Source organism: Festucalex cinctus, chromosome 7 (genome assembly GCF_051991245.1).
Source record: "Festucalex cinctus isolate MCC-2025b chromosome 7, RoL_Fcin_1.0, whole genome shotgun sequence".
In the NCBI taxonomy this organism is placed as follows: domain Eukaryota; kingdom Metazoa; phylum Chordata; class Actinopteri; order Syngnathiformes; family Syngnathidae; genus Festucalex; species Festucalex cinctus.
Genome location: NC_135417.1, coordinates 8,446,486 through 8,470,359, shown reverse-complemented (window position 1 = coordinate 8,470,359; position 23,874 = coordinate 8,446,486). Strand labels below are relative to the sequence as shown.

At 44.6% G+C, this 23,874-nt stretch overlaps 3 protein-coding genes across 5 annotated transcripts in view; all 3 read left to right on the top strand.

Moving 5' to 3' along the window:
• Window positions 1-4,074, top strand: part of megf8 (multiple EGF-like-domains 8) — a 30,132-nt gene extending 26,058 nt beyond the window's left edge. The window contains exon 43 of the mRNA XM_077526688.1: window positions 21-4,074. Coding sequence (XP_077382814.1) covers window positions 21-1,487 — 1,467 coding nt within the window. The 3' untranslated portion in view covers window positions 1,488-4,074. The remainder of the gene's footprint in view (window positions 1-20) is intronic.
• Window positions 4,075-4,766: 692 nt separating this feature from the next.
• On the top strand, window positions 4,767-9,274 carry LOC144022823 (uncharacterized). The gene is made up of 2 exons (XM_077527953.1): window positions 4,767-5,517; window positions 7,227-9,274. The coding sequence occupies exons 1-2, from the start codon at window positions 5,130-5,132 to the stop codon at window positions 8,612-8,614; spliced, it is 1,776 nt and encodes a 591-aa protein (XP_077384079.1). The 5' UTR covers window positions 4,767-5,129; the 3' UTR covers window positions 8,615-9,274.
• Window positions 9,275-9,920: 646 nt separating this feature from the next.
• erfl1 (Ets2 repressor factor like 1) overlaps window positions 9,921-23,874 on the top strand; it is a 118,331-nt gene continuing 104,377 nt past the window's right edge. For all 3 annotated transcript variants that reach the window (XM_077527311.1, XM_077527313.1, XM_077527310.1), the window contains exons 1-2: window positions 9,921-10,047; window positions 10,393-10,465. The gene's annotated coding sequence lies outside the window, so the exon portion shown is untranslated. The remainder of the gene's footprint in view (window positions 10,048-10,392; window positions 10,466-23,874) is intronic.

Sequence of the window (23,874 nt, the reverse complement as noted above, 5' to 3'; positions counted from 1 at the left end):
GTTTGTAAAACTTCCTCCAGTGCGCCAAGTGCAAAGACTCCTTCAACGGCACGCCGGTGAACGGACGCCAGTGCTACCGGCAGTTCAACGTGGACACGGAGTGCTGCTTCGACCCCACGTCGCAGACCAACTGCTTCCACGACCCCACCATCCGCAACCTGCCGCGGGGCCGCACCGTCTTCTTCGCCGCCCAGCCCAAGTTCACCAACGTCGACATCCGGGTCACCATCGACGTGACCTTCGGCGAGGTGGAGGTGTACGTCTCCAACTCGCACGACACTTTCATCGTGGACGTGGACCGCCGCTCGGGCGTCCACGCCATCAAGATCGAGGAGGAGTCGCGAGGGACGGCCGCGGCCGACAAGGACTCGCCGCCGTCCCCGATCAAGGTTTTCGCCAACGCCTCGTCCGCTCCTGGCGGAGGCGTCGTCGCCCACAACCCGCTGCAGCTGCAGGCCAAGCCGCCGGGCTCGGAGCGGGAGATTCGCGAGGAGCGAGCCCAGGGCCTCATTTCTTACATCACCGTCTGGAAGCCGCAGACGGTTCTGATCGTCCGAGGGGTTCGCGACCGGGTGGTCGTCACCTTCCCGCACGAGGTGCACTCGCTCAAGTCCAGCCGCTTCTACATCGCCCTCCGCGGCGTGGGAACGGCGGCCAACCAGGGCGAGTCGCAAGGCCTGCTCTTCCTGCGCCAGGACCAGGCCCACATCGACCTCTTCGTCTTCTTCTCCGTCTTCTTCTCCTGCTTCTTCCTCTTCCTGTCCGTCTGCGTGCTGCTGTGGAAGGTCAAGCAGTTCCTGGACTTCCGGCGGGAGCAGCGGCGGCACATCCAGGAGATGACCAAGATGGCGTCGCGGCCCTTCGCCAAGCTCACCGTTTACCTGGAGCCGGACGAGCCGCAGCTCATCTATCTCCCGTCGAGTGGCGGCGGCGTGTCGGTGGCCCACGCCCGCTCCGCTAAGCTCGGAGGCGTGATGGTGGGCCAGAGGGGCCGCACGGGGGCCGTGTCCTACAAGCACGACCTGGGCTCGGGACCCGCGGGCCACCAGCTGGCCCCGGGCGGGGGCAACAATGGCCAGCACCTGCCCCTTCACTACCTGAACGCCCACCACCACTACACCGGCACCACCGGGGGCGGCCAAGCCTCGCTGCAGCACCACCCGTCCACGTACAGCGGCTATCAGCACTTCTGCCGCTCGGACCCCTTCCTCTCGCAGCTCATGGGCTTCTCCTACTCCTCCTTCAAGGTGGGGCCCATCACCCTGGAGCCCACCGACGACGGCATGGCCGGGGTGGCCACCGTCCTCTTCCAGCTCCCCGGCGGCGTCTTAGCGCCCAATCGGGCCTGCCTGGGCTCGGCGCTGGTGACGCTGCGGCAGAACCTGCAGGAGTACTGCGGCCACGGAAACGGGGGCGGGCACCCGGGGGCGGGCGGCGGGCGCAAGGGGCTGATCGGGCATCAGCACCTCACCACTATGGCCATGTAGGGAATGCGGGGAGAATACCGAGCGCAGGGGAAAAGAATTGCCGTCGTTTCCTCATGTCGCGGCCGACAGCGCAGTCAATTAGCGGTTAGCACTTTTGCTTCACAATCAGGAGGTTCGGGTTCGAATCTCTTCTCCCTACTTTTGCGTGGGTTTTCCCAGCTTCCTCCCACATTCCAAAAACATGGACCTTGTGCCATTGATCTATACTGTAGCCACATTTGAAACAGTTTCCTCCATGTCGTGTCTCCATAAAATTTGGACGGAATGGGTAGTTAGTAGGGATGTAACGATATCCAAACATCACGCTACAATATGAAACTCACAATACGATAATTATCACGATATTGTGGGGAGTTTGGCGAAATTTAAAAATGTCACAATATTGTAAAAAAAATAAAAATAAAATAAAATGAGCTCATACTAAAAAAAAAAAAGCGCATTATTGTGCTTTTGTACATAACAGCAATGCATATAAACCACCTACAGTCTCTCGCTTACTTGTTAATGCATGCACACATTGAGTTCCTCCACATATTGACTCGGTTCACAGGCATATTACGTTCCCCTTCATCTGACCATCAGCGTGGATTTTAAACATAGAAGGGCCAAAACATGTCGTGTGAAAATGAAATTGCACTAAAAAAAAATAGCCACTAGAGGGTGCTAGAACCGCACAAATGGAAATCAACCAGACTTTTTTTTTTTTTTTTTTTTAAACAGGTGCTGCTTTTAAATATTGTGGACATGATGACGACGATATTGTGGCAGTTTTAATATCACAATATGATATTGCATTTATTGTTACATCCCTAGTAGTTAGTTGTCGATGACACGGCATCTGGGGGCCACTACATGAGGGAAAGCGGGCAATTTAAGGGGGCTGAAAGGGGGTTGAAAAGCATCCACTAGCGTCCAATAGAAAGCGTTATCGTCACCTGTGGTGAGCAAACAGAACACATGTACATACACTGTATATTGCTTTTGTTATCAAGTGTCTTGGATGACGTACGGCCATACTGTATTCCAGCGTTTCACGGCGACCAAGCTGGCTGTCCATTTAAAATGCATTTAAAATGCGCTCTACTGTACGTACAATAGACGTCGCGTCTCTGTTGTTTCACTGGGGGGGGATTTCAAGTGGGACTTCTAACGTGGGATTGGCACCTCCGAGATGTGACAATCAAGGTTGGAGTAGAGGGGGAGTTTTTGTGTGTGTGTGTGTGATCGTTAACAGCTGGAAAACCTTTTTTTTTTTCTTTTTTTTTCTTTTTTAAATGGTCAATATGCTTTGCTATTTGTTTTTCTATTTCACCCAACTGCTATATTACATTGTTTTTCCAGCACATCTGCCTTGACTGCTTGCCTTGTCTGTGGCTTACTCTAACACGGGTGGGGAACCTATTTCAGTTTACACAAGTCCTCTGAGGGCCATACTGAGCTTATGGAAAAAGAAAAAAAATTACACAATGAAGTATTATGAGCATTTGAGGGCTTTTTGAGTTACAGTTCCTATTAAGCTTTATTGTAAACTGTATTTGTCTTCCCATCATTTCAATCTTCTATTCAGAGGGGCTGAACATGTGCAAAAACACATTTGAACTATTGCTATTTATTTTAGGGGTCACAACGAACACGACGACGACTCCAAAACTCACTTGAGTGTCACCTGTAAAGTTCGAAAAACTGAGTCCACAACACCAGTTTCACCAATAAACACAATTGGTGGAAACTCTGCCTGAAGTCGGCCATTTTGGGTTCAATCAGCCCCAATCAGAAGCAGGTAAACCTGTTGAACAGATGGGAGATGCTAAGACGTAGGTTCCCCGCCCCCCTGCTCTAAATACATGAGTCGAGTTTCTGTAATGACAGTAATATATGTCCTTTTTTATGTTTTGTAAAAAGAAATGTTCTGTTTTTGACGCCGGTGATAATTTAATGACAGATGCGCATATGTCCATGAAAATGGAAGAATTTGAGCCTTTGTGTGCGCTGATATTTTGTTGTATGTGAAATCATGTCGTGTCTGGCTCGTTTTGCTGGACTGCTTTTATTTCGGGGCGACACCCCGCCTCGCACAAATGATTGTATTCGCAATAGTAGCTGCCGTTGAAAAAGATACTGTACAACAAATGGAATAGTTAGACAATTAAGCTTCTCTTCAAAGCTTCTCCTGGCGAGAGATATTGGCAGCATTATTAACAGAAGTGAGACTGAATGACTTACCCACTCCACTGGTTCATATTTTTCTTCTGTTTTTGTTTGTACTCGTTTTTACACTGCACAGAACCAACAAGCCCCGTTGGTTTGACTAAAAGTCACCCAGCCTCAGTTTGGAATGGTGCTATACATAAATATGAGGTCTTGCTACATTCAAGTTCCATTGAATACTGTCGCTATTTATAACCCCCCATGAAAAGGCATTAATGCGATTTTTTTTTTTTTCGCCCTATGGTGTATTTTTTGTTAACATGCTTCATATTTGTACATAAGTTTTGTTTTTGAAAGAAGGGAACAGTGTTGTACAAAAGATTGCATTAATTATGATCTGTCCTCTGTCATATGAAATAAAAAATAAAAAATCTGTGAACTATTATTGGGATGATTTCACCCTTGATGATGGATATTTGCGCCACTACAAAAAAAAAAAAAAAAAAAAAAAAAGTCTCCGGGGCCTGGTTGCAGGGCGCAGACCAGTGGTTGGGGACCACCGCCATGAATTATACTTATAATATATAAAATGTGTTATATCTTTAAAAAAAAAAAAAAAAAAAAAAAAAACACACACTCACAAAAAAGTTTTTTTTTTTTTTTTGTCCGTAGTTGAATATGTACTATTTTTATTTCTACAATTTATTTTGAAATTGGTTATAAGGGAAAAATATATATTAATTATAATTTTAGAGCATATTAATATTGCAATGCATGTCATATGTATGGATACATACAGTACTGATGATTATGTACTGTACTGTTATATTTGTACAGTATAGATTTAACAGTGCACGTTGAATTTTCCCCTGGAGTCATCTCATTCAACACTCAAAAAAATAAATGTTTTTTTTTTTTAAGTTTTATTGCAGCACCCCCCACGACCCTTGTGAGGAATAAGTGGTCAAGAAAACTGATAGATAAATGTGTTTTAAAAAAAAAAGGATTTTCTTCAATATCTAATTCAAACGTAATCCAAAATGAGAAAATGCCACGCGAAGGAAAAGGGGCGTGTCTTCCTAGGGGCTCTTTAAATATGGACGTCCTTGGTGCGCGCTGATTGGCCACGTAACCCGGAAGTACTCCCCTCTCCATCATTCTATATTGTCATATGGAGCAGGTCAGTAAACAAGGGGTGGGCGGGGGTTACTTCTTCGTCTAAAAATTATTAAAAGACCGCCTTTAGCGACAGCTACAAGATTGCAGCGCACCTTTAGCGGACGAATCCAGGATATGTGACGCCGCGGCGGAGGGCTCTTGTCTCGCGACCGCGGCCGGATAACTGCGGTTAGCCCGCGATGCTAACACCATTACGCTAGTCGTGGTCCACACAATCACAGCGTCGTGACTGTGGTCCGCGTAGATTCACTATCATCGCCGTCTTATCTCAAGTGCATTCCACGCAGAACATTTAAAAAAACAACAACAACAAAGATGAAGGTGGAGTCCGATCAGAAAGCGACGGCGGACGACTCCGCCGTTGTCACGGTCAAGATTGAGGACGAGTGGTCACGTGACGGGACCGAGGACGACCCGCGGGAAGATTGCGAGGATGGACACGACCTCGACATCCGAATCAAGGACGAGCCGCACTACCTGGACATCGACGAGGCCCCGCGTCCTTTCAAAGATGAGCCCGACTCGGACCTCCGGGACGAATCGTGCGAGTACGAGGCGGTTGTCAAGGAGGAGGACGTCGTCAAAGAGGAGCAGGAGGAGGAGGAGGACGACGACGACGAAGAAGAAGAAGAACCTGAGGCCGAGGAGTCACAAGATGGAGACCAGATGGAGGATGAGGGAGACGAGGATCAGGATGGCACAGGTAAAGGAAATGGAACCAAGCTGATGACTTTTTTTTTTTTTTCATGTCAATGTGTATTTTTGTATGGTCATTTGATTCATCACCCATTGATTTAACATTGATGATATTGTATTTGGATTGTGTCGCTACAACAGCCTTGACAGCGAAAACAATTTGCATAATAAATGTCAGGGAGTGTCCCTTTTCTGGCAGATAAATTGAGGAGCCTGACGTGACAAAAAAAATAAATAAAAAAAATCGGCAGCTGGCACAGGAAAAGCCCTTTCTTGAAAAACAACATTCTACGTCTTTCTCAAATCTTTGGAGTTAGCCAATCGAGACTCCAATGTCTCTAGTTGGTTCAAAATTCCTCTGCTCACCTCTTAATTGTTCTTCTTCTTCATTTTTTCTTCCATTCCATTTCTTCCACACATCTGTCTCTGTTTCTTAAGCTTCTTCCTCCCCTTTTTTCTTCTTTATCTTCCTCATCTTCACTTTCTTCTTCTTCCGTTTAAACTTTTCTTCCATTTCTTTTGCCATTTCTCCTTCTTCTTCTTCTTCTTCCTCCTACTTTTTCTTCTTTCAGTTTCCTCCTCCTCCTTATGTTCTTCTTTCATTTTTTATCTTCCTCCTCATTTTTCCAGTTTCTCCTTTTTCTTTCTTCCGCTTCTTTTTCTTCTACCATTTCATCTTCCCTTCTCCTTCTTCTTCTTCTTCTTGGAAAGTCAACACGATTGGGGACGAACGGGGATTTTAGTTGCAAGTCAAAGCTCTATTTTTTTAGGGATATAACAATAACGGCAATATCGTGATATTAAAAATGCCACAATATCGTCGTCGTGTCACAATATTAAAAGCAGTACATCTGTTAAAAATGTGAAGTTGATTTCCATTTGTGCAGTTCTAGCACCCTCTGGTGGCTAGTTTTTTTTTTTTTTTGCAGTTTAATTTTCACAAGGCATGTTTTGGCCCTTCTATGTTTAAAATCCACGCTAATCGTCAGATGAAGGTGAATGTAATATGCTTGTGAATCGAGTCAATATTTGGAGGAATATGTTTTGTTTTGTTTTTCCCCAATATTGTGACCTTTTTTAATATCACCATCGTCCTCCCCATATCGTGATAATTATTGTATCGTGAGGTTCATATCGTGATATCGTATTGCGACGTATGGATATCGTTACATCCTTACTAATTTTTAATACAAGTTACACCCAGGGTTATTATAGAATTTTTCATTTTAGTTTATTTTGATTTTGTTTTGAGTGTTTTTATTTTTTTATTTAGTTTTAGATTTACTTGTTTTTTTTTTTAAATCATGTGAGTGACGCCATCTGAAGGTGTTTTTCTATTGGCTGCTGCTAGATGACGTCACTTCTGTGTGACATATTTTCAAACGTCCTTTTTCCGGTTCATATCAAAATAAATCTACTTAAAATTACATTTAAAATCATCCCCAAAGGCTCATCCATTAAATTACGGTAATTACCAAAGATTAAAAGGAAGGACATTTTTGCTATAATTATAGTTTTAGTTAGTTTTGTAAATATAAAATGCAGTTTTGTTTTTATTTTATTTTGTTAACAAAATTGTGTTTTTCTGAATTTGTTTGTTTGTTTTTTCGTTAGTTTAAGTTAACGAAAATAACCTTGGTCACACCTGAGTAGAAGTCACACGATCAACCAAACTATGAAAAAGTATTTTAATAATTTTTTCCTCTTTCACGTCAGAGTTGTCCTCTGAGTTCTTCCCGTGTCCTCACTGCGACGTCTCGTTCACCAACCTGGACTTCCTGGAGAAGCACGTCAAGTGGGTGCACCAGAAGGAGTACCTGGCCGAGCTGAAGAAATGCCTCTCGGACCGCGAGCAGAACCTCCTCCCCGAGCACGCCTGCGCCACCTGCGGCAGCACCTTCACCTCCAAAGTCTACCTGCGGGTCCACATCAAAGAGTCCCACCCCTCGGCCCCGCCCCGCCGGCTCCACCCGTGCCCGACGTGCGCGCGCAGCTTCCAGTACCTGAAGAACCTGAAGAACCACTGCCAGCGCTGGCACAGCATGTCGGTGGTCATCCGGGGCGGGCACCTGTGCTGCGCCGACTGCGGCAAGAACTTCAAGAGCACCTGGGGCCAGGGCCCCCACCGGTGCCACGCGCCGCCGGGCCCCGCCGGCTCCGAGTCGGAGCCCGTCTGCCTGGACGTGGGCGTGCAGTGCGGGCGCTGCGGCAAGACGCTGCGCACGCCGCAGAGCCTGGAGGACCACATGCGCACGCACACGGGCGACCGGCCCTTCGTCTGCAAGGACTGCGGGCGGCGCTTCGCCGAGCGCAGCAGCTGGCGCCAGCACGCCCTCATCCACACGGGCGAGAAGCCGCACCAGTGCAAAGTGTGCGGCAAGGCCTTCCAGCGGGGCCACCAGCTCAAGTGCCACCTCACCACGCACTCGGCCCACAAGGAGTTCTCGTGCGGCCAGTGCGGCAAGGAGTTCGGGCTCAAGGCCAGCCTGAAGCTGCACCTGCGCACGCACTCGGGCGAGAAGCCCTTCGGCTGCGCCGTGTGCGCCAAGCGCTTCAACACGCGCAAGAACCTGCGCGTGCACAGCAAGCTGCACGGCGGCGAGAAGACGCACCAGTGCGGCGACTGCGGCCTGAAGATCAGCGACGTGGGCGCGCTCAAGATCCACCTGCGCACGCACACGGGCGAGCGGCCGTACCACTGCACCGTGTGCGGCAGCCGCTTCATCCGCCTGGCGCACCTGCGCAACCACCAGCGCACGCACACGGGCGAGCGGCCGTACAAGTGCGAGCAGTGCGACAAGAGCTTCACGCAGTCGGGCGACCTGGTCAAGCACCGGCGCACGCACTCCGGCGAGAAGCCGTTCGAGTGCCCCGAGTGCCAGCGCCGCTACACGTCGTCGGGCGACCTGGGCAAGCACCGGCGCAGCCACACCAACCTGCGGCCGTACGTTTGCCAGGAGTGCGGCAAGAGCTTCCGCCTGTCGGGCCACCTGAAGACGCACATGCTGACGCACACCGGCGAGAAGCCGTTTGCGTGCCCCAACTGCCTGCGCAGGTTCGCGCGCTCGCACCACCTCTCCGGGCACGTCGCCAAGTGTCGCTAGCTTAGCGACCGGGTACGTAGCGACGGTTTTCAGTGGGACTTTTTCCGCACAAAAATACAGTGGAACCTCTGAAGTGGGGTTCAGCGATAAAAGGGACACCGCTCATATTGTCAAAAAAAAAAGACTTGAAGATGTATTTATCGTTCTTTTGTTATTAATTGATGGCTGACATTCTGGTGGCTTTTCACCATATTGTTCTGAGCAGCCAGGACATAGACATGTTTCGACGTTGTTCCATTTCCCGTTGTTTGATTTAGCATCTTTTATTTTCCTCTTCACTTCTGTCATGGCCACACCCACACAAAAATACAAAGAAAGCAAAAGAACAAGTGAAACAGTTGAATCTTTTAGAGTTGACCTCGGACTGTGCAAGTTTTTGGTGGGAATAAGATTAATTTATTAATCCAAAAGGCAAATTTTCAAAAATAGACTTTAGAGGTTCCACTGTATTTATAAACATGGCTTGGAATTTGACGCACAATCTCATGCTCTTATGTTTTTGTTTTTAAGCAAGCTTGGTAGGACGTATAAATGTTCCCTTTTTGTTTTTATTTTCAAAAACACTAATAATACAAAGTGGCGTACATGATTGATCCATCGTTACTCATCTGTGTTGTACTACATGTAAAAACGTAATAAATTATATGACCAGTGCATGAACATGTATGTGTGTGCGTAATTATTTCACGTTAAATATGATGGTCTGTGTGTGTGTTCGGGGGGCGGAAGTGCTCCGTATGTTACGTTTACCTGAGGATGAAACGTCAGCAAAGTTTCGTACTCGCAGTTTTATGAAGATTACGTAACAATGAAATAAACCAATAAAATGTACATGTAGTGCTTCTCTCAGACTTTTTGGCACAAGTTAACTATATGTCAGACGGTGGAATTGTCGCCACGGCATCAGAAAGTAACGTGAACACGGAGCGGCCTTCGAGAATGGCAACGTAACATGGCCTCCACAAATGCGCTCGCTTAATTTTAAGTGTATTCCAGCGGGGCGGATACACTTACGACCTGATGGGAAGAAGTTGAAGCTCCGCCTGGGAATAGAAGCGCGGCGTCGTGCGACGAAACAAGCACACTCGAAATGAAATCGGTGCACACAGGTTCACAGATTGCGTTGATCTTCGGGAGCGTTCAATCCTTATTATGGGTATTCCGGTGGGGCGGGTACACTTCCCACCTTACCATGTTAGAAGCAGCGTCAATGGCAGAAGTGCTGCACCGTAGAAAACAAGCGAACCTAAATTTAATATCGGTAGCCAGTCCATTCTAACTCGGGCATGTGAGTTTGGGCAAACGAGTCACACTTTGTCAAATTCTAACGTATAAAAATTATACATTTTTAAAAAGTTTGTTGTTTAAAAGGTCGGGCCTTTGACCCGGGGAAGCTACAAAATGCAAATACGACAATGTCTACCATGTCTTTGGTATGTATGTTCACTGTGTTTGGCTCCCCTTTAGTGTATGTACAACTGTGAAAGCGATTATCCCTATGTATTGTGATTTTTAGGAGGAATTAAATCCTTACGAAATAGGCTGGAAAAGTCAGTAAAACTAGCTTGCAGGCAAGTCGTTATTGTATAGTGCACATCAGAAAAGGTGCTTTCAATTACGGAAGCCGCTGGGATAAAATTCCCCCATTAGTTGTAGTGAATAATGTGTATTGATTATGTGGGTATAATCTGTGAACTCCAGTTAGAGTACATTATACATTTAAACTGTATTTTAGTTATGTCTACGTGACGTCGTCCTTATCCATATTTACTCTGCAGGTGAGCGAGTGAAACTTTGAGAATCTTGATGCACTGGAAAGACGATCAAATTTTGGGGGATGAGCACCGTAAGGTAAGATCACACAATAATCCCCCCCCCCCACACACACACACAATTTGAATTTACTATTTAAATGTAACTTTTATTACCTCTATTTGAAAACAAACATTTTTCCAAGAGAGATGAGAAGAACATGCCTGTAGTGTACAGTTTGGGCCAGTAGAGGGCTGTGTCTACCTCCTTTTGGATGTTTTCTACTGATGGGATGGGGGAAAAAAAGGCAAAAGCAATCAAGCTTTGGTCAGTTGACATACAAAAACATTGGTGGATGATAATAAAAAAAAAAAAAGTAGGACTCACTCAAAATCAACATAACATGTTTAATATGCATGAGTAGAGCTCAAAGTTATCTTTTGCACACTCACTAAATAAAAGTAAATTAATTATACGCTTGTGTGTGAATTTGATGCCAAATTTTGTATTTGTCATTGGAAATGGGTGGGGAATTTGTGGGTCTCCAAATTCCAAAATGTCGAATTATTAGGAATGTTGAAAGATTTTGCAGTGAAATATATGAGATTGATTCGCAGGTGAATTCAATGAGATGAATATTTTTGAATTTGTAATAGGAACCCATACGATCCCTATATGTGTTAAACCTAACCCATTTGCCTACCCTAAGAAATTTTGTTGGTGAAACATGTGCAATATTTAGCGGGGAAAAAAAATGGAATTTTTGGTTTGTCAAAATGTAAGGAGTGCTGAAAATTGACCTCAAGGTAGATTGAATGAGCTGAACAGTTTGAATGTTAGTGAATGTCTCATTTGAAATGAATGGGGATTTTGGGAGTGAAAATTTTTGAATTATGGGAAAATGGTGAAAGTTAGGAATGAGAAAAATAATAGCCCGCAAAGTGTATAATGTTGAAACATGTTGAAGTTGGAATAGTTTGAATTGTTCGAGAAATGTAGGAGGAGTTGAAGGACAAAATATGGCGGAATAGAAAATTTGACCTAATGTATTCTGGACACAATACAAACAGATGTTAGAACAATTCCCATTATAAATAAATTGGTCCAGTAATTGTTGAATCACTCCTGACCTTTTCCAAATTTCCCTGAGTTTTGATCTTAATCAGAATTCATTTTTATTTTTTTTTATTTTGATATGAAAAATGATGTACCCAGTTGTTTTTATTGGACAGCTGATATGGAAACATCCGAAGATTGATTGGCACTTGAGCGCATCGAATTACCTCGGGAAGACTTGCCCTGCGTTTTCTCGTTATCTGCCAATTTGACAGCACTTGATACGTGCCCTCTGCTTCATTTACATCACAGCAAAACGCCGCGCCGCGCCGCGCCGTCCAACCTGTCACCGTCAATTCCGCCGCAATTGCGCCATCATTTTTACGTCCGCAATTACGAGGGCCGAGCGGCGCGAGCGCCACCGACTCCCCCGCGCAGATAACAAAGATATATTTAGGAGTAAATAATATTGACTGTACCTTTTGTTTAAAGCTGGAATCGATATTTTGTAAAGCGTGTCCATTTTTCATTTAGCCGCGTCATGGCGGCGTGTGGGAGGGGCCCCCCCGGAGATGAATGGGTTGGATCCTCTAATTCGCCCGCTCGCAGTTATCATAATTGTTGAACAAGCGCCGCTTTTAAAGATCGGGCTGGAGGAGAGGCAGGCCACACAAAAGAAAGCTAATAGATTTGGAAAATTGAGATGGATCACGCCGCGTGCCACCCTCGTTTTTTTTTTTTTTTTTTTTTTCTTCTTCCCCCTTCATTTTTTTTTTCTTCGCCGGTGCGACAGGACAAATATGTTCCTGGGATGAAGAGGTGTTTGTCTTTGCGAATGCACCCCGGTGAATAAAGGTGCCTCCGTTGTTTGTCTTCCGTTTTGACGCCTGCAAAAACTTGCACTGAAGAAGCGAGCGCGCAGTTCCCCTCTGGAGGCAGCAGGGGGAAACGGATCGCTGTGGAAGAAGAAGAAGAAGAAGAAGAAGACGCTTGGCGGGGGAACGAGGCAAGCTTGGGAAAACGTTATGAAGTCAACCGTGAAACAGCGAATGTCGCCTGCGGTCACCGAGAGAGAGAGAGAGAAAAAAAAAAAAGTGTCTTTGCGCTACAATGATTGTCGTGTGTGTTACATTTTCGGAGCGACTATTAGAGCATTTAATAAAATATTGAATTCATCAATTTTTCATCTGCAAACTTCAAGAAAAAAAAAAAGTTTACTGTTGTACAGAAGAGGCCGAAAGAGTTTTTCATGGATTTGCCAAAAATCTGCTTTGAAGTTATTTTAGTGGTCGGGAAAAATGCTAATTAAAAAGTAGTGCTTTGGCGCTATCTTGTAGCATCTGTAACTCTGAAACGGATACAATTAATAATCCACGTGTGACGGGTGACTGTGTGGCGACAGAAAACATAAATGCATACCCTCATTAAATCCAGAATGAGTTGTTGATAACCGTTGACGATTTCAATATTTCGGTTTCTAACAAAAAGCGCAAGGAGTTCCCAGTGTCAGCAGAATCTCTCATAAAGTTACGCGGAAATTGAAATACATATATAAATAAAAAGTTCCCTGAAGTTAACCCATTTTAAATGGATCTCTTAAGCCTGGATTCTTGCGAAATTAGCGAATTTTGGAGTTTCATCAAAGTTCGCAAAGTGGTTCAAAAGATGTTCACAGACAGGGAAAAATTGTCTGAACGTTGTCAACATTTCTTTGTGACAAGAAAAACTGTGCAACAAGTAAAAAAAAAAAAAAAAAAAAACGTCTATGAACATCTATGCAAACTTTTGTGGCATTTCACAAACACTGACGAAAACCGAAAATTCGCTACAGTCGCAAACATTCGCCGCTCAGTGAGCGTTATCGGCCGTCAGATTTGTGAAAAGGGCAGATGCCGTCCAAATGCCAAAAACCGGCGCCGATAATCGGCCTATCCCTAAAATACGATGACATGATGCAAGCGCATCGTTGTTGCGATGAAGAAATATCACACGAGATGGTTTCATGTTGTACCTCCCGACCTTTTTTGGAAACTGATTCAGTTACTGGTTTGGTCATATTTTTTCATAAGTAAAAGCAGATGAAAGCAAAGAAAGTGGAGGGACGAATATGTGCAATTTGAATCCACATATATAAGGGAACGTATGGTGTTCCACAGGGTTCAATTCTGGGGCCGCTTCTCTTTTCATTGTAACTGCAAATTGACCAAAAACAAAAAGTAGAGACAGTAAATCCGAGGAAAATTGGATGGCTGAAATGACAAATTCCATAATTCAATTCCCAGACAAGCGAGTGGACGAAAACAGTATTTCATTTTTCATATCAAAATCAAAAGAAAACAGGATTTCTGAGAAGATCAAAGCTCGGGGAAATTTGGAAAAGCTCAGGAATGATCAAAAAATTAATTTATGATGGGATTTTTTATTATTTTTTTTGTTTGTATTGTGTTTTGGAAAACACATGTTTTATTTTTATCATTCAAATTTTCTATTCCGCCATATTTTGTCCTCCAACTCCTTCTAAATTTCTCGAACAATTCAAAATATTCCGACTTCAAAATGTTTCAAAAATGTACACTTTGCAGGCTATTATTTTTCTCATTCCTAACTTTCACCATTTTCCCCACAATCAACATTTTTCACCTCCAAAATTCCCATTCATTTCAAATGAGACATTCAAAAATTCACTCGCATTCAAAATTCAAACTGTTCAGCTCATTCAATTTAACTTGGGGTCTTGTACTAATGTCATAATAACACTGAACAAACAGGAGAAAAATTGAATATTTTTAATTGTAAAAAAATAAATAAAAAAATCCCTACAGGAATGTGGCTTTAGAGGCTACATTTATTTAAAAAAAAAAAATCTTAATGGTAAATCATTTTATTTTTTTAATAAATAAGAAGAATGCGCATTGGAAACTGGTGGAGATCACTACTTCCAACAAGGTTAAGAATGTACTGTAACGATTACTTAATGAGTGTGTTAGCATATAGACAACGTTAGCATTACGTCATTGTAAGAAGAAAAGTTTGTCGTAAAGCATGCAAGGATCTCCTGAACATTGATTTCATGGTGCAGATCCTGTGGATTTACGATGTTTTCAGTGGACACCGCCAACAATTTTATTTTTTTTTTGTATCATATCACCACCCGCGCACCCGACCGTGACCCTCTTATTGTTCTGTCCAAGATGGCTTTTAGTAGCCCGTAAGGATCTTTTACAACAATTTATCCGCCGGCTCGCATCTCGTATTTGTTTTCCCATTGTTTTCCCACACGATGATGCTTTCGGGCTTTTTTCCTTTCCTCTCCAATCTTCCCCGCGTCCAATTTTGCGCCTTTCTCACATCCAATTTTCCCTAATATTCAGATGATTATGGCCTGATGCTTTCCTTCCCCCGCGCTCAGCCTTTTTCCTTTACTGCTCCATTTTCAGCTGATTCCGTCCCGCTCTCGCCTCTTATCGCATCCAACTCCACCGCACGTCACGTCACGTACACGCTCTCGGCCACGTTGTGTCCCACGGGCGGAAAAAAACGTACAGCCCGCCCGCCGCCAAATGATCAACAAATACAATCATAAAACCTTACGTTTATTTAACCTTTTACAGCCAAAAGTCAAACGGCCGAAACGTTGTCATTTTCTTTGACGGACAGTCGTTGTTTTTCGTCCGCTCGCCCGTCTGGGGAATTGAATTATGGAATCTTATAAAAGTGCAGCTGAGGGGGGGATTTTCTTTTTGTGATGTCATTTGAGCCATCCAATTTTCCTCGTATTTACTGTCTCGACTTTTTTTTTTTTTTGGTCAATTTGCCGGCGGGAACACAAGACAATGTGCCGGGTGTCAGCCGTGTCGTCACACTGCTGTGGTTTTCGCTGTTCGCTGGCCTCCGGGGTCAGCGTGTGGGAAGAGACGGTGGCACTGCAGGGGCTATTTGATTATTATTATATTTCTTTTAGTTGTTTTTTTTTTTCTTTTCTTTTTTCCTCGCCGTCCCTTCGGGTCTCCCGGCAGGGCCGACTTGCGCTGCTCTCATTCACGGCAGTGGGGGTCAAACGCACGGGTCAGAACACACCGTTTGACTCGCCGCGATATGCTGCTACGTGCGCGTGGGCGTAGATGAAAACGGGGTATTTTTTGCGGACCTTTTTCTGTTCTTGTTGTGTTTTTGTTTTTTTCCCTCTCTCTCGCTCTCTACGTTGTCTGACTCTCAAATTTGCCTGAAAGCACGGCTGGCACACAAAAAGGAAGGAGAGAGAAAATTCAGTTGAATTTACTTTGTGAGGACTTAGAGAAACTGAAGAAAGCTTGTTTATTGTTAGCGCCTCTTCAAATTGTTTTGTTTTTCGTTGTTTTTGCAAAGACCACATTAACTCATTCACTCGCAGCCATTTCCACAGAAGCAATCTCCTTCGCTCCCGACTGTTTTACTGGATTTTGACTGATTTTGCAAAGCCCACAGAATATTGTTTGATTGCTATCAAAACATGGAACCTACCAAAAGAAGAATTAGAGTCTCTTCTTTCATCAGGTGGAAAAAAAAAAGTAATTTCTATCTGTTTTGCAGCAATTAGCATTAGAATATAGCAAAGTTTCATCATTATTCACAAATCTATTTAGAACTGTGAGTAAATTATCTCTTTTTTTTCAACATGGCCCTAGTCGATCTCTTATACTCTGCTGCCACCTGCTGGCCGTTTGTGTAATAACTATCATTTCTTCAACCGTTCTTTGCAGTTGAGAAGCTGCATCAAAGCCTTCTGTATGCTCTAGCATAAAAAACAAAAAAACAAAAAAACATATAAATACGTCTTTGGGACACTTAAAACATTTAAAATAGAACATATTTATCTGTTTTTGGGAGCGAATGAGTAAATCACATTTTCAATAATGAGCCGATTTCAGTCAGCAATGTAAAATTTGGCAGGTCAAGAGCAGACCCACAAAAACTTCTCAAGAACCCGTTCTCGAAAAAACACAGGACGTCTGCCATTTTACGCTGAAGCAGCCATCTTTGGGTCATTTTTGTTGATTTCCAGAAGTCCTTCGAAGACTAACTTGCTCCATTGTTACTAAATTTTTAACTTGTTTACCTGACAGATGGGCAATGATAAAAAATTGATGATTGTGGCATTTTTTTTTCTTTTTACTTGGTCTGAGGAAATATTCTAATATTTTGAGATAGGATATGTGAGTTTTCTTAAGCTTAAGCTGTAAGCCACAATCAGCAATATTAAAACAATAACAGGCTTGTAATATTTCAGTTGATTTGTAATGAATCCAGAATGTGTGGCATTTTTGCTTATTTAATTGCCTTACAGAAAATAAATGACTTTATCACAATATTCTCATTTTCTGAGACAGTCCTGTATACATGTGCCCGATAAAGTTGGTTAAAGTAATATTTGAAATGTGCAACATGTTGAATGTTTTACTTTTTATTTTAAACATATAGAGAATAAACAGCTTTGTATTAAAATTGTTAAAAAAAAAAAATGTTCAGGGTCATCAGCATGTCTTCAAGTAAATGAAAACCTCAACAAGTAAATAGCAAATAACAAAATGGAAAGAGACCCAAAGACTCGTCAACCGGCGGCCTTCCTAATTAGCTACCAAAGTTACAAAAATTTTTTTGTTATCACATTTCCGATTTGTCCACCTCGGCAATTTCCTGAGCAGATCCAAGAGGAAAAAAATGATCATCGCTTCGGATGAATGATTTGGCGACATCCTTACAATTTGGGCTTTTGCTAACTTAGACCAACGAGACCGCTCGACTCCGCGAGTGTGTACAGGGCCTCCCTCCTCCTTTCATCCCACCGTAACCTCTTGCTCCCTCTGTCTCCTTAGCGGCGGGATAGAGATGTGGAGGGCAAGAGAGAGTGACAGTGTGCGCTCCCCTGCTCAGTAAATATGAACTTCAGCCAGCAGACAGACTCATTCATCACGGGGGTAAGAAGAGCGAAAGAACGGAGTGGAGTGGAGCGGGGGGTGGGGGGGCAGATAGGACTGAGAGAAATGTCCAAAAGACGGAGCGAGCGAGCGAGGGAGGGAGGGAGGATGAGGAAGAGAAGTGGGAGGACGAGGAAGCAGATGAAGGGGAAAAGGATGAAGGGAGGAAAGTGTTCAGGGGGCGAAAGGAGGGAGCCAGATCACACGCTGAAAGGAAAAGAACCAAGGATGATGGAATGGGGGAATGCTCCGAGAATCTATTGGAGGTCATTTTGGAGCACTTCAACACATTTTTATTTATTTATTTTTTTGCCCACGAGTAAGGTCACTCTTTGGACTTTGAATGTCCACTTTGAGATGTACTCGACAAGGTCGCGTTGCATCACCGTGCCGCAGTCTCTCACTTGAAATTTGCATAAGCTAATGCGTAACGGTGCAACCTCAACTTGGGGGGGGAGTACGGCCCCGGGGGCCACATCCGGCCCGCTCACAGTCTCAGATCGGCCCTCACAGAGACCAGGAAGTCAAAGTAAAATAAAAAAAAAAAAAAAAAAAAAATGGTGCTTTTATTTTGAAAGTTGTGCTTTTAAATTTGCCAATTTAGCGATATTTTTGCTAAATTTAGCGACGTTTAATTCCAGACCTTGCAGGAACAATTTTTCCAAAAAATATACTATCAAAAATGGCAACAGTGGTCCTCATGTTAGCAATTTCCCACACGGTGGAGGGAAGGAGGACAAAAAGATTTGGCTTGACTGTATAGACAATTTTTTCAAGTTCTTAAAAAGTGAAAATTGTCTTCTAAATTTGACACATAACCCTTCCAAATAGGAATGATTTAAAAAATAATAATAAGAATAAAAAAAATAAAAAAATCAGGAAAACTAAAATATTATATTTGCACGTTTTAAGCAGTTATCGTGAAACTTGTGTCATCAATTTGGAAATAAATCTTTGAATTCACTTTACAGGATGTTTTATCTTTTCCAATAACAGCGGTTAACATGTTTTTCTTTTAATTAAAGAGTGAAATGCATGAAGTGAATCTGCCACATTAATCATGTGATGATCATCATTCACTTTATTTCTTTATACTTTAATAGTTAACAACATTAAGACTTAATACATTTCCTGTGCAATTCAGTGTTTTATGATAGTGACTTTTTGACCTTTTTTGCCCTTGAATAAATAATCTTGCATAAGTCTAGACTTATTTATTATCTATTTACTTTCCACACTATATTAACTTTTGACGTGCAGTTTTAAAAGTCAGGGAATATTTGAGCAACTATTAAAATCAATATACTTTAGTCTTTCTTGGAGTTACTTTTGTGGCAGTTTGATATCCTTTTTAAGACCTCCTTTTCATGTATTAATTCATTATTGATGAACAGTGTCTTTGCATTTCAGATTGAAATAAATTGGCAACTTGTAAACTGTAGCGGCATAGTATTTAAAAAAAAAAAAAAAGTGGACCTTCTCTAAAAGTTGTCACTGCTTTAGGCTAGACCGTCTGTATCAGCAATGCTGTTAATAGTTGTATTGACCTGTGGTTTTTCTCACGCTTCGTTTGTGGATCTTCTGGAGATAAACATAGATAACAAAAAGTACATTTGTGCTCAAGTTATTGGTATACGTGACCACAGAAAACTTTATGGAAAGGAAAAAAAAACAAACAAGAAATGAACGTCCTTTGTGGTCCATGTCCTCAATTTCCCCCTGTTGACCACGAGTCAAAACACCTGGCCGTGTTTTTTTTCCACTCGGCTGAGAGACGAGAGCGAGGGCAGATGATGTGTGACAGATGCCATATTTCGACTTTCTGTCACGGAGATTAATATTGACACCGTGCGTTTCTTACCAGGGGCTTGTTGACTTGTGCGTGTTGAGCTTTTCATTTCATTATCCTCCTGCTCAGACACCTTTTTTTTTCCCTTAAGAATCAGACAATAACAGATGTGGCCAGCGAAAATGGAGACGGGTTGAGTGAACGAGTCGTATATCGCCGGGTGGCTCGAAGTGGGGGGCCCCCCACCCGGGAGGGAAACCGCAGTCCGAAGTACCTGCACATTTATCATCAACCTGTTCAGTTCGGTTTATCACGCGGACGTCTGTGGGCATTTATCAGTTGGGGATTAGCAAGACCGACTACAGCTGAGAGCGGACTACAGTTGGGCAGCAGTACTCCGAGACTGAGTGTCTTTCAGCGGCCTCAGTCTTTGCGCCGCTCAACCGTCGTCTGTGAGATGTTCCAGCTGATGGAGCGTGTTAAAGCTGCGCTGGCGACGGGTCTTTGACCGAAGTCACTCGGGTTGTCGGTTAGCAAGAACACAAGCGCCCAATCTTTGAGGGCGTACCTTATTTTCCTTCCATTGCAAGACCCATCCATCCATCCATTTACTACCGCTTATCAAGCTTTAGGAGGGAAGCCCAGACTTGCCTCTCCCCAGCCACTTCAACCAGCTCCTCCGGCAGGGTCCCAAGGTGTTCCCAGACCAGCCGAGAGACATAGTCTCTCTAGCGTGTCCCGGGTTGTCCCTGGGGCCTCCCGCCGGTGGGACATGCCCAGAACAGCTCTCCTGGGAGGCGTCCAGGAGGCATCCGAACTACCTCAACTTGGTCCTCTCCACGCGGAGGAGCAGCGGCTCGAATCCGAGTCCATCCCGGATGACCGAGCTTCTCACCCTATCTCTAAGGGAGAGCTCGGACACCCTGCCGAGTCTTCTTCTTTCGGTCACGACCCACAACTCGTAGGGGTAGCAACATCGATCGACCGGTAAATCGAGAGCTTCGCCATTCGACTCAGCTCCTTCTTCACCACAGTGGACCGATTACAGAGTCCGCATCACTGCAGACTCTGCACCGATCCGCCTTTCGATCTCCCGCTTCCTCACACCCTCACTCGTGAGCAAGACCCCAAGATACTTGAACTCCTCCACTTGGGGCAGGATCTCATCCCTGACCCGAAGCCGGCACTCCACCCTTTTCCGACTGGTCTCGGATTTGGAGGAGCTGATCTTTATCCCAACCGCTTGCAAGACTATCTCGCATTAACCTGGCGATAGCCAGATTGACATTGCGCTTCGCTCAAGGGAGTTCTCCGCAATATCAGTGATTTGCACGGTGATTTGCTCGGGAAAGGCGGGACATTCTGTACAATACTTTGAGCTGATTGGACGATGCGGCATTGTGCACGTTTGCTTTGACCAATCACGGCCACGGATGAAAATGTCGTCTTTGTTCTCGTCGATGGGGGGAAAAAAAAGCACAAACATCTTTACCAGCTTATATCGCACAAAGCGCCTCTCACTGATCAACATTCAACAAGGAAACGGTGAATAATTCTGCGAGAACAGAATTAATTGCAGCGTCCATTCATCCATGTTAGGTTTGTTTGTTTGCCCGGGCGTGGGGGCTGGCTTCCTAGTTTCGTCACAGTTGCATGTCCCGCCCCCCAAACACAATTTCGCTCTGTGATTGGTTTGGATCGGTGGAAATCAACGGGCTTGGTACAAGATGTATTCTTGAGAGTTTGTGAAATCACAAATACTGCGAGAATTCATCTTGCAGAGCAAGTTGGAATTATAGACCCTCTCAAGTAATCTTCTGTCTTGAGGTTCGTTCTATGGGAAATTTGGATTGGAATGAAACTTGGTGTACTCGTTGATAGCGATGGCACAACATTCAATCTCAAATTCGAGGTCAATCGGGGCAGCAGTTTGCGAGCTTCGTCCCAACAAATTTTGACTTTTGCCGCGTTCCTTTGAACCCTGACCTTAGGGTCTATTGGGTCAATCTTATAAATCTTGTTTTTTTGCCATAAATGTCAACATTTGGCGGGCCGTAGCTCCTAATCCACTGCTCCGATTGAGCAAAAATTTCAGATTTAATGTTGTGCCATCACTACCAACAAGTATACCAAATTTCATTCACATCGAAACCTGCTTGCTGTGCGATTTGACATGGAATGACCCATGACTCGGCAACTTTGGATCAGTTCTTGCCTTCATGGATGCGAGGCCTTTGTCGCCAACTCCCTGTCTGAGAACTTTCCCGCCCACGTCGGAACACAAAATGGTGTCCTACAGCTTCCTGATTTTGTCATCTCAAAGCGAGCTCGCAGCGGGAGAGTAAAATCAATCAGGCTCTCCGGGGACGAGTCGCTATAAGCTTTGTAGGTCCTCACGATATGAAAGCGGATCCCAAACGGGAAAGCGGGAGGAGCTAAGTAACTTCAGCACATAAACAAATAGAAAGTAAAGTAGGAGGGGGGCTAATGCAGCAAGGAGACAAGAGAGCGACGGGGGAAACAGTTGTCGCCACAGACTTTTATTGACTTTTCCCTCCTCCGCCGTATCACGCGAGCGCCAGATAAATTCGCAGCGGGCGAGAGAGTATGGTGAGGAGAGGGAGAGAGAGAGAGAGAAATGAGAAAATAAATGACTGTGGAAAGATATGACGATAGGCTACACGCAGCTTTAAATCTAAACGGGAATTCCTGACACACTCAACCAATTTGTCATTGCTTCCCCCCCTCTCCTCTCTTTCTTTTCATTTCTTTTTTTTTTGGTACCTCACTTCTTCACCCCCCCTGTGCAGACCTTTTGCAATTCTTCTTCCTCCCCATCTTCTTTTGGCTGTTGGGGCCGCACCATCGATCTCACTTTGGATAAAACCTACCTGAAAAAGCGCCCGTTTTTTTTTGTTTTTTTTGTCCATCCAACTCCTTTTTCCCGGCGTAATTCACGTCAAACGCGTCCATCCGTCCCCTCCGGCGTGGCCCCGGCCGCTCCCCTTTTCAGCGCCCGCGCAATCAGATATCGCATTTGCGCCGCCGCCGCCGCCGCCACTCGCGAAGCGCGCGACTCTATCAAAAACGCGGAAATGAGATGCATGGCGGAAAGAAGAATGAGCCGGGCCGGGGCTAAAGGATGGCTGGGAAATGGCTGGATGAATGGAATGGAAAAGAGAAAAGCAAGAAAAAAGGCAGCCTTAAAGCCCCCCCCCCCCCCCCCCCACTCTTTTATTTAATTTAGACGCCAGGCGAAAATCGATCCTGCCATTCGATACGCAATCCGAATCAAGGCGAATTAAGCGGGCGGAAATTAACTCTGAAAATATTTTTGATGGAGTGGCTTGTAGTCTCTCGGCCAAATGGACTGCAAAGTGGAACAAATGACAGGGGCCTAGTGGTGGAGACAGCGCCGCTCCATCTTCCATTAGGCCGTAATGGGATAGGTCCAGCCCCCTAGCTCCACTCGGCTGCATTAATCAAAACAGCCGCTATATGAAGATTTATGGTTCTCCACTCCAGCGGAGCCGCTGGCCCCGGCCAGTTCTCCGCGTCGTGGATGTTTGAAGGGGATGCGGGGGGGGCGCTCGTCCCTCCCCACCCTAACCCATTCCCCCTCGTCCCACTCCATCCATTCATCCTATAGACTTTGCCTGACGCCACATGCGCGCGTGTGGCACCTTGACGGGCTCGCCTTTTAATCTCGACACCGTGTAATCGCGTCCTGACATTTCTTGGGATGTAACGATACTGCCACAATATATCGTCGCCGTCGTCATATCACGATATTAAAAGCAGCACATCTGCTAAAGAATTTTTTTTTTCCATTTGTGCAGTTCTAGCACCCTCTGCTGGCTAGTTCTTTTAGTGCAGTTTAATTTTCACATGGCATGTTTTGGCCCTTCTATTTTTTAAATCCACGCTGATGGTCAGATGAAGGCACTGAGTCAATATGAATTTCTTTGAAGCATTTCCAATTCAACTAGATTTGTGAATATTGGGAGGCATATCTATCAGCCTAATACCAACAAAAAGTATTCAAAAGCCATACGCTAAACCTAACAGGAAGTCTGCCGTTTCTTTTGGGAATTGTACATCATTTTTGGCCTTTTCATGAAATTTTGCAACGACAAGGCATGGCAAAAACATTTACAATTTAGACGGTTCTTATCCTATGAAATAGTACCCCAATATGCCAGTACCCCGACATGCAAGTACCCCAATGTGGCCCGGGTGGCGAGGGCCCTTTTATCGACTGTGAACAAAGAATTTTCTTTCAGATGATTCACTGTGTCAAAATGCCATGCCTATAGCGCCAACTACTGGCAAGGAGGACTTCCTCGATGTCATATTTACTCCCCTCCCCCATAACTATCAGCGGCTTGCATCAGCAGCCCCCACGAGTACCCGATATCCTAAAATAAGGCTGGTATTGGCTCAATATCTAAACTTGATATCGGTACACGCCTATCCCTACTCGATGGACACCCGACAATCGGGCCTTTTTTTTTTATTACTCAGGGGGGAAAAAAACACTCAAATCAGGCCGGATTGTGTTGGGCTTTTTTTTTTATTTTTTATCGATGACTATTAGTCGCCACAGGTGAGAGTTCACGCTCCAAACGAGCCTCGTGGAGGAAACCAAATCAAATCAGTTTGGTCCCTTTTGGTGTTTTTGTTGTCTTTCTGAGTTAAGTCGAGGGCCA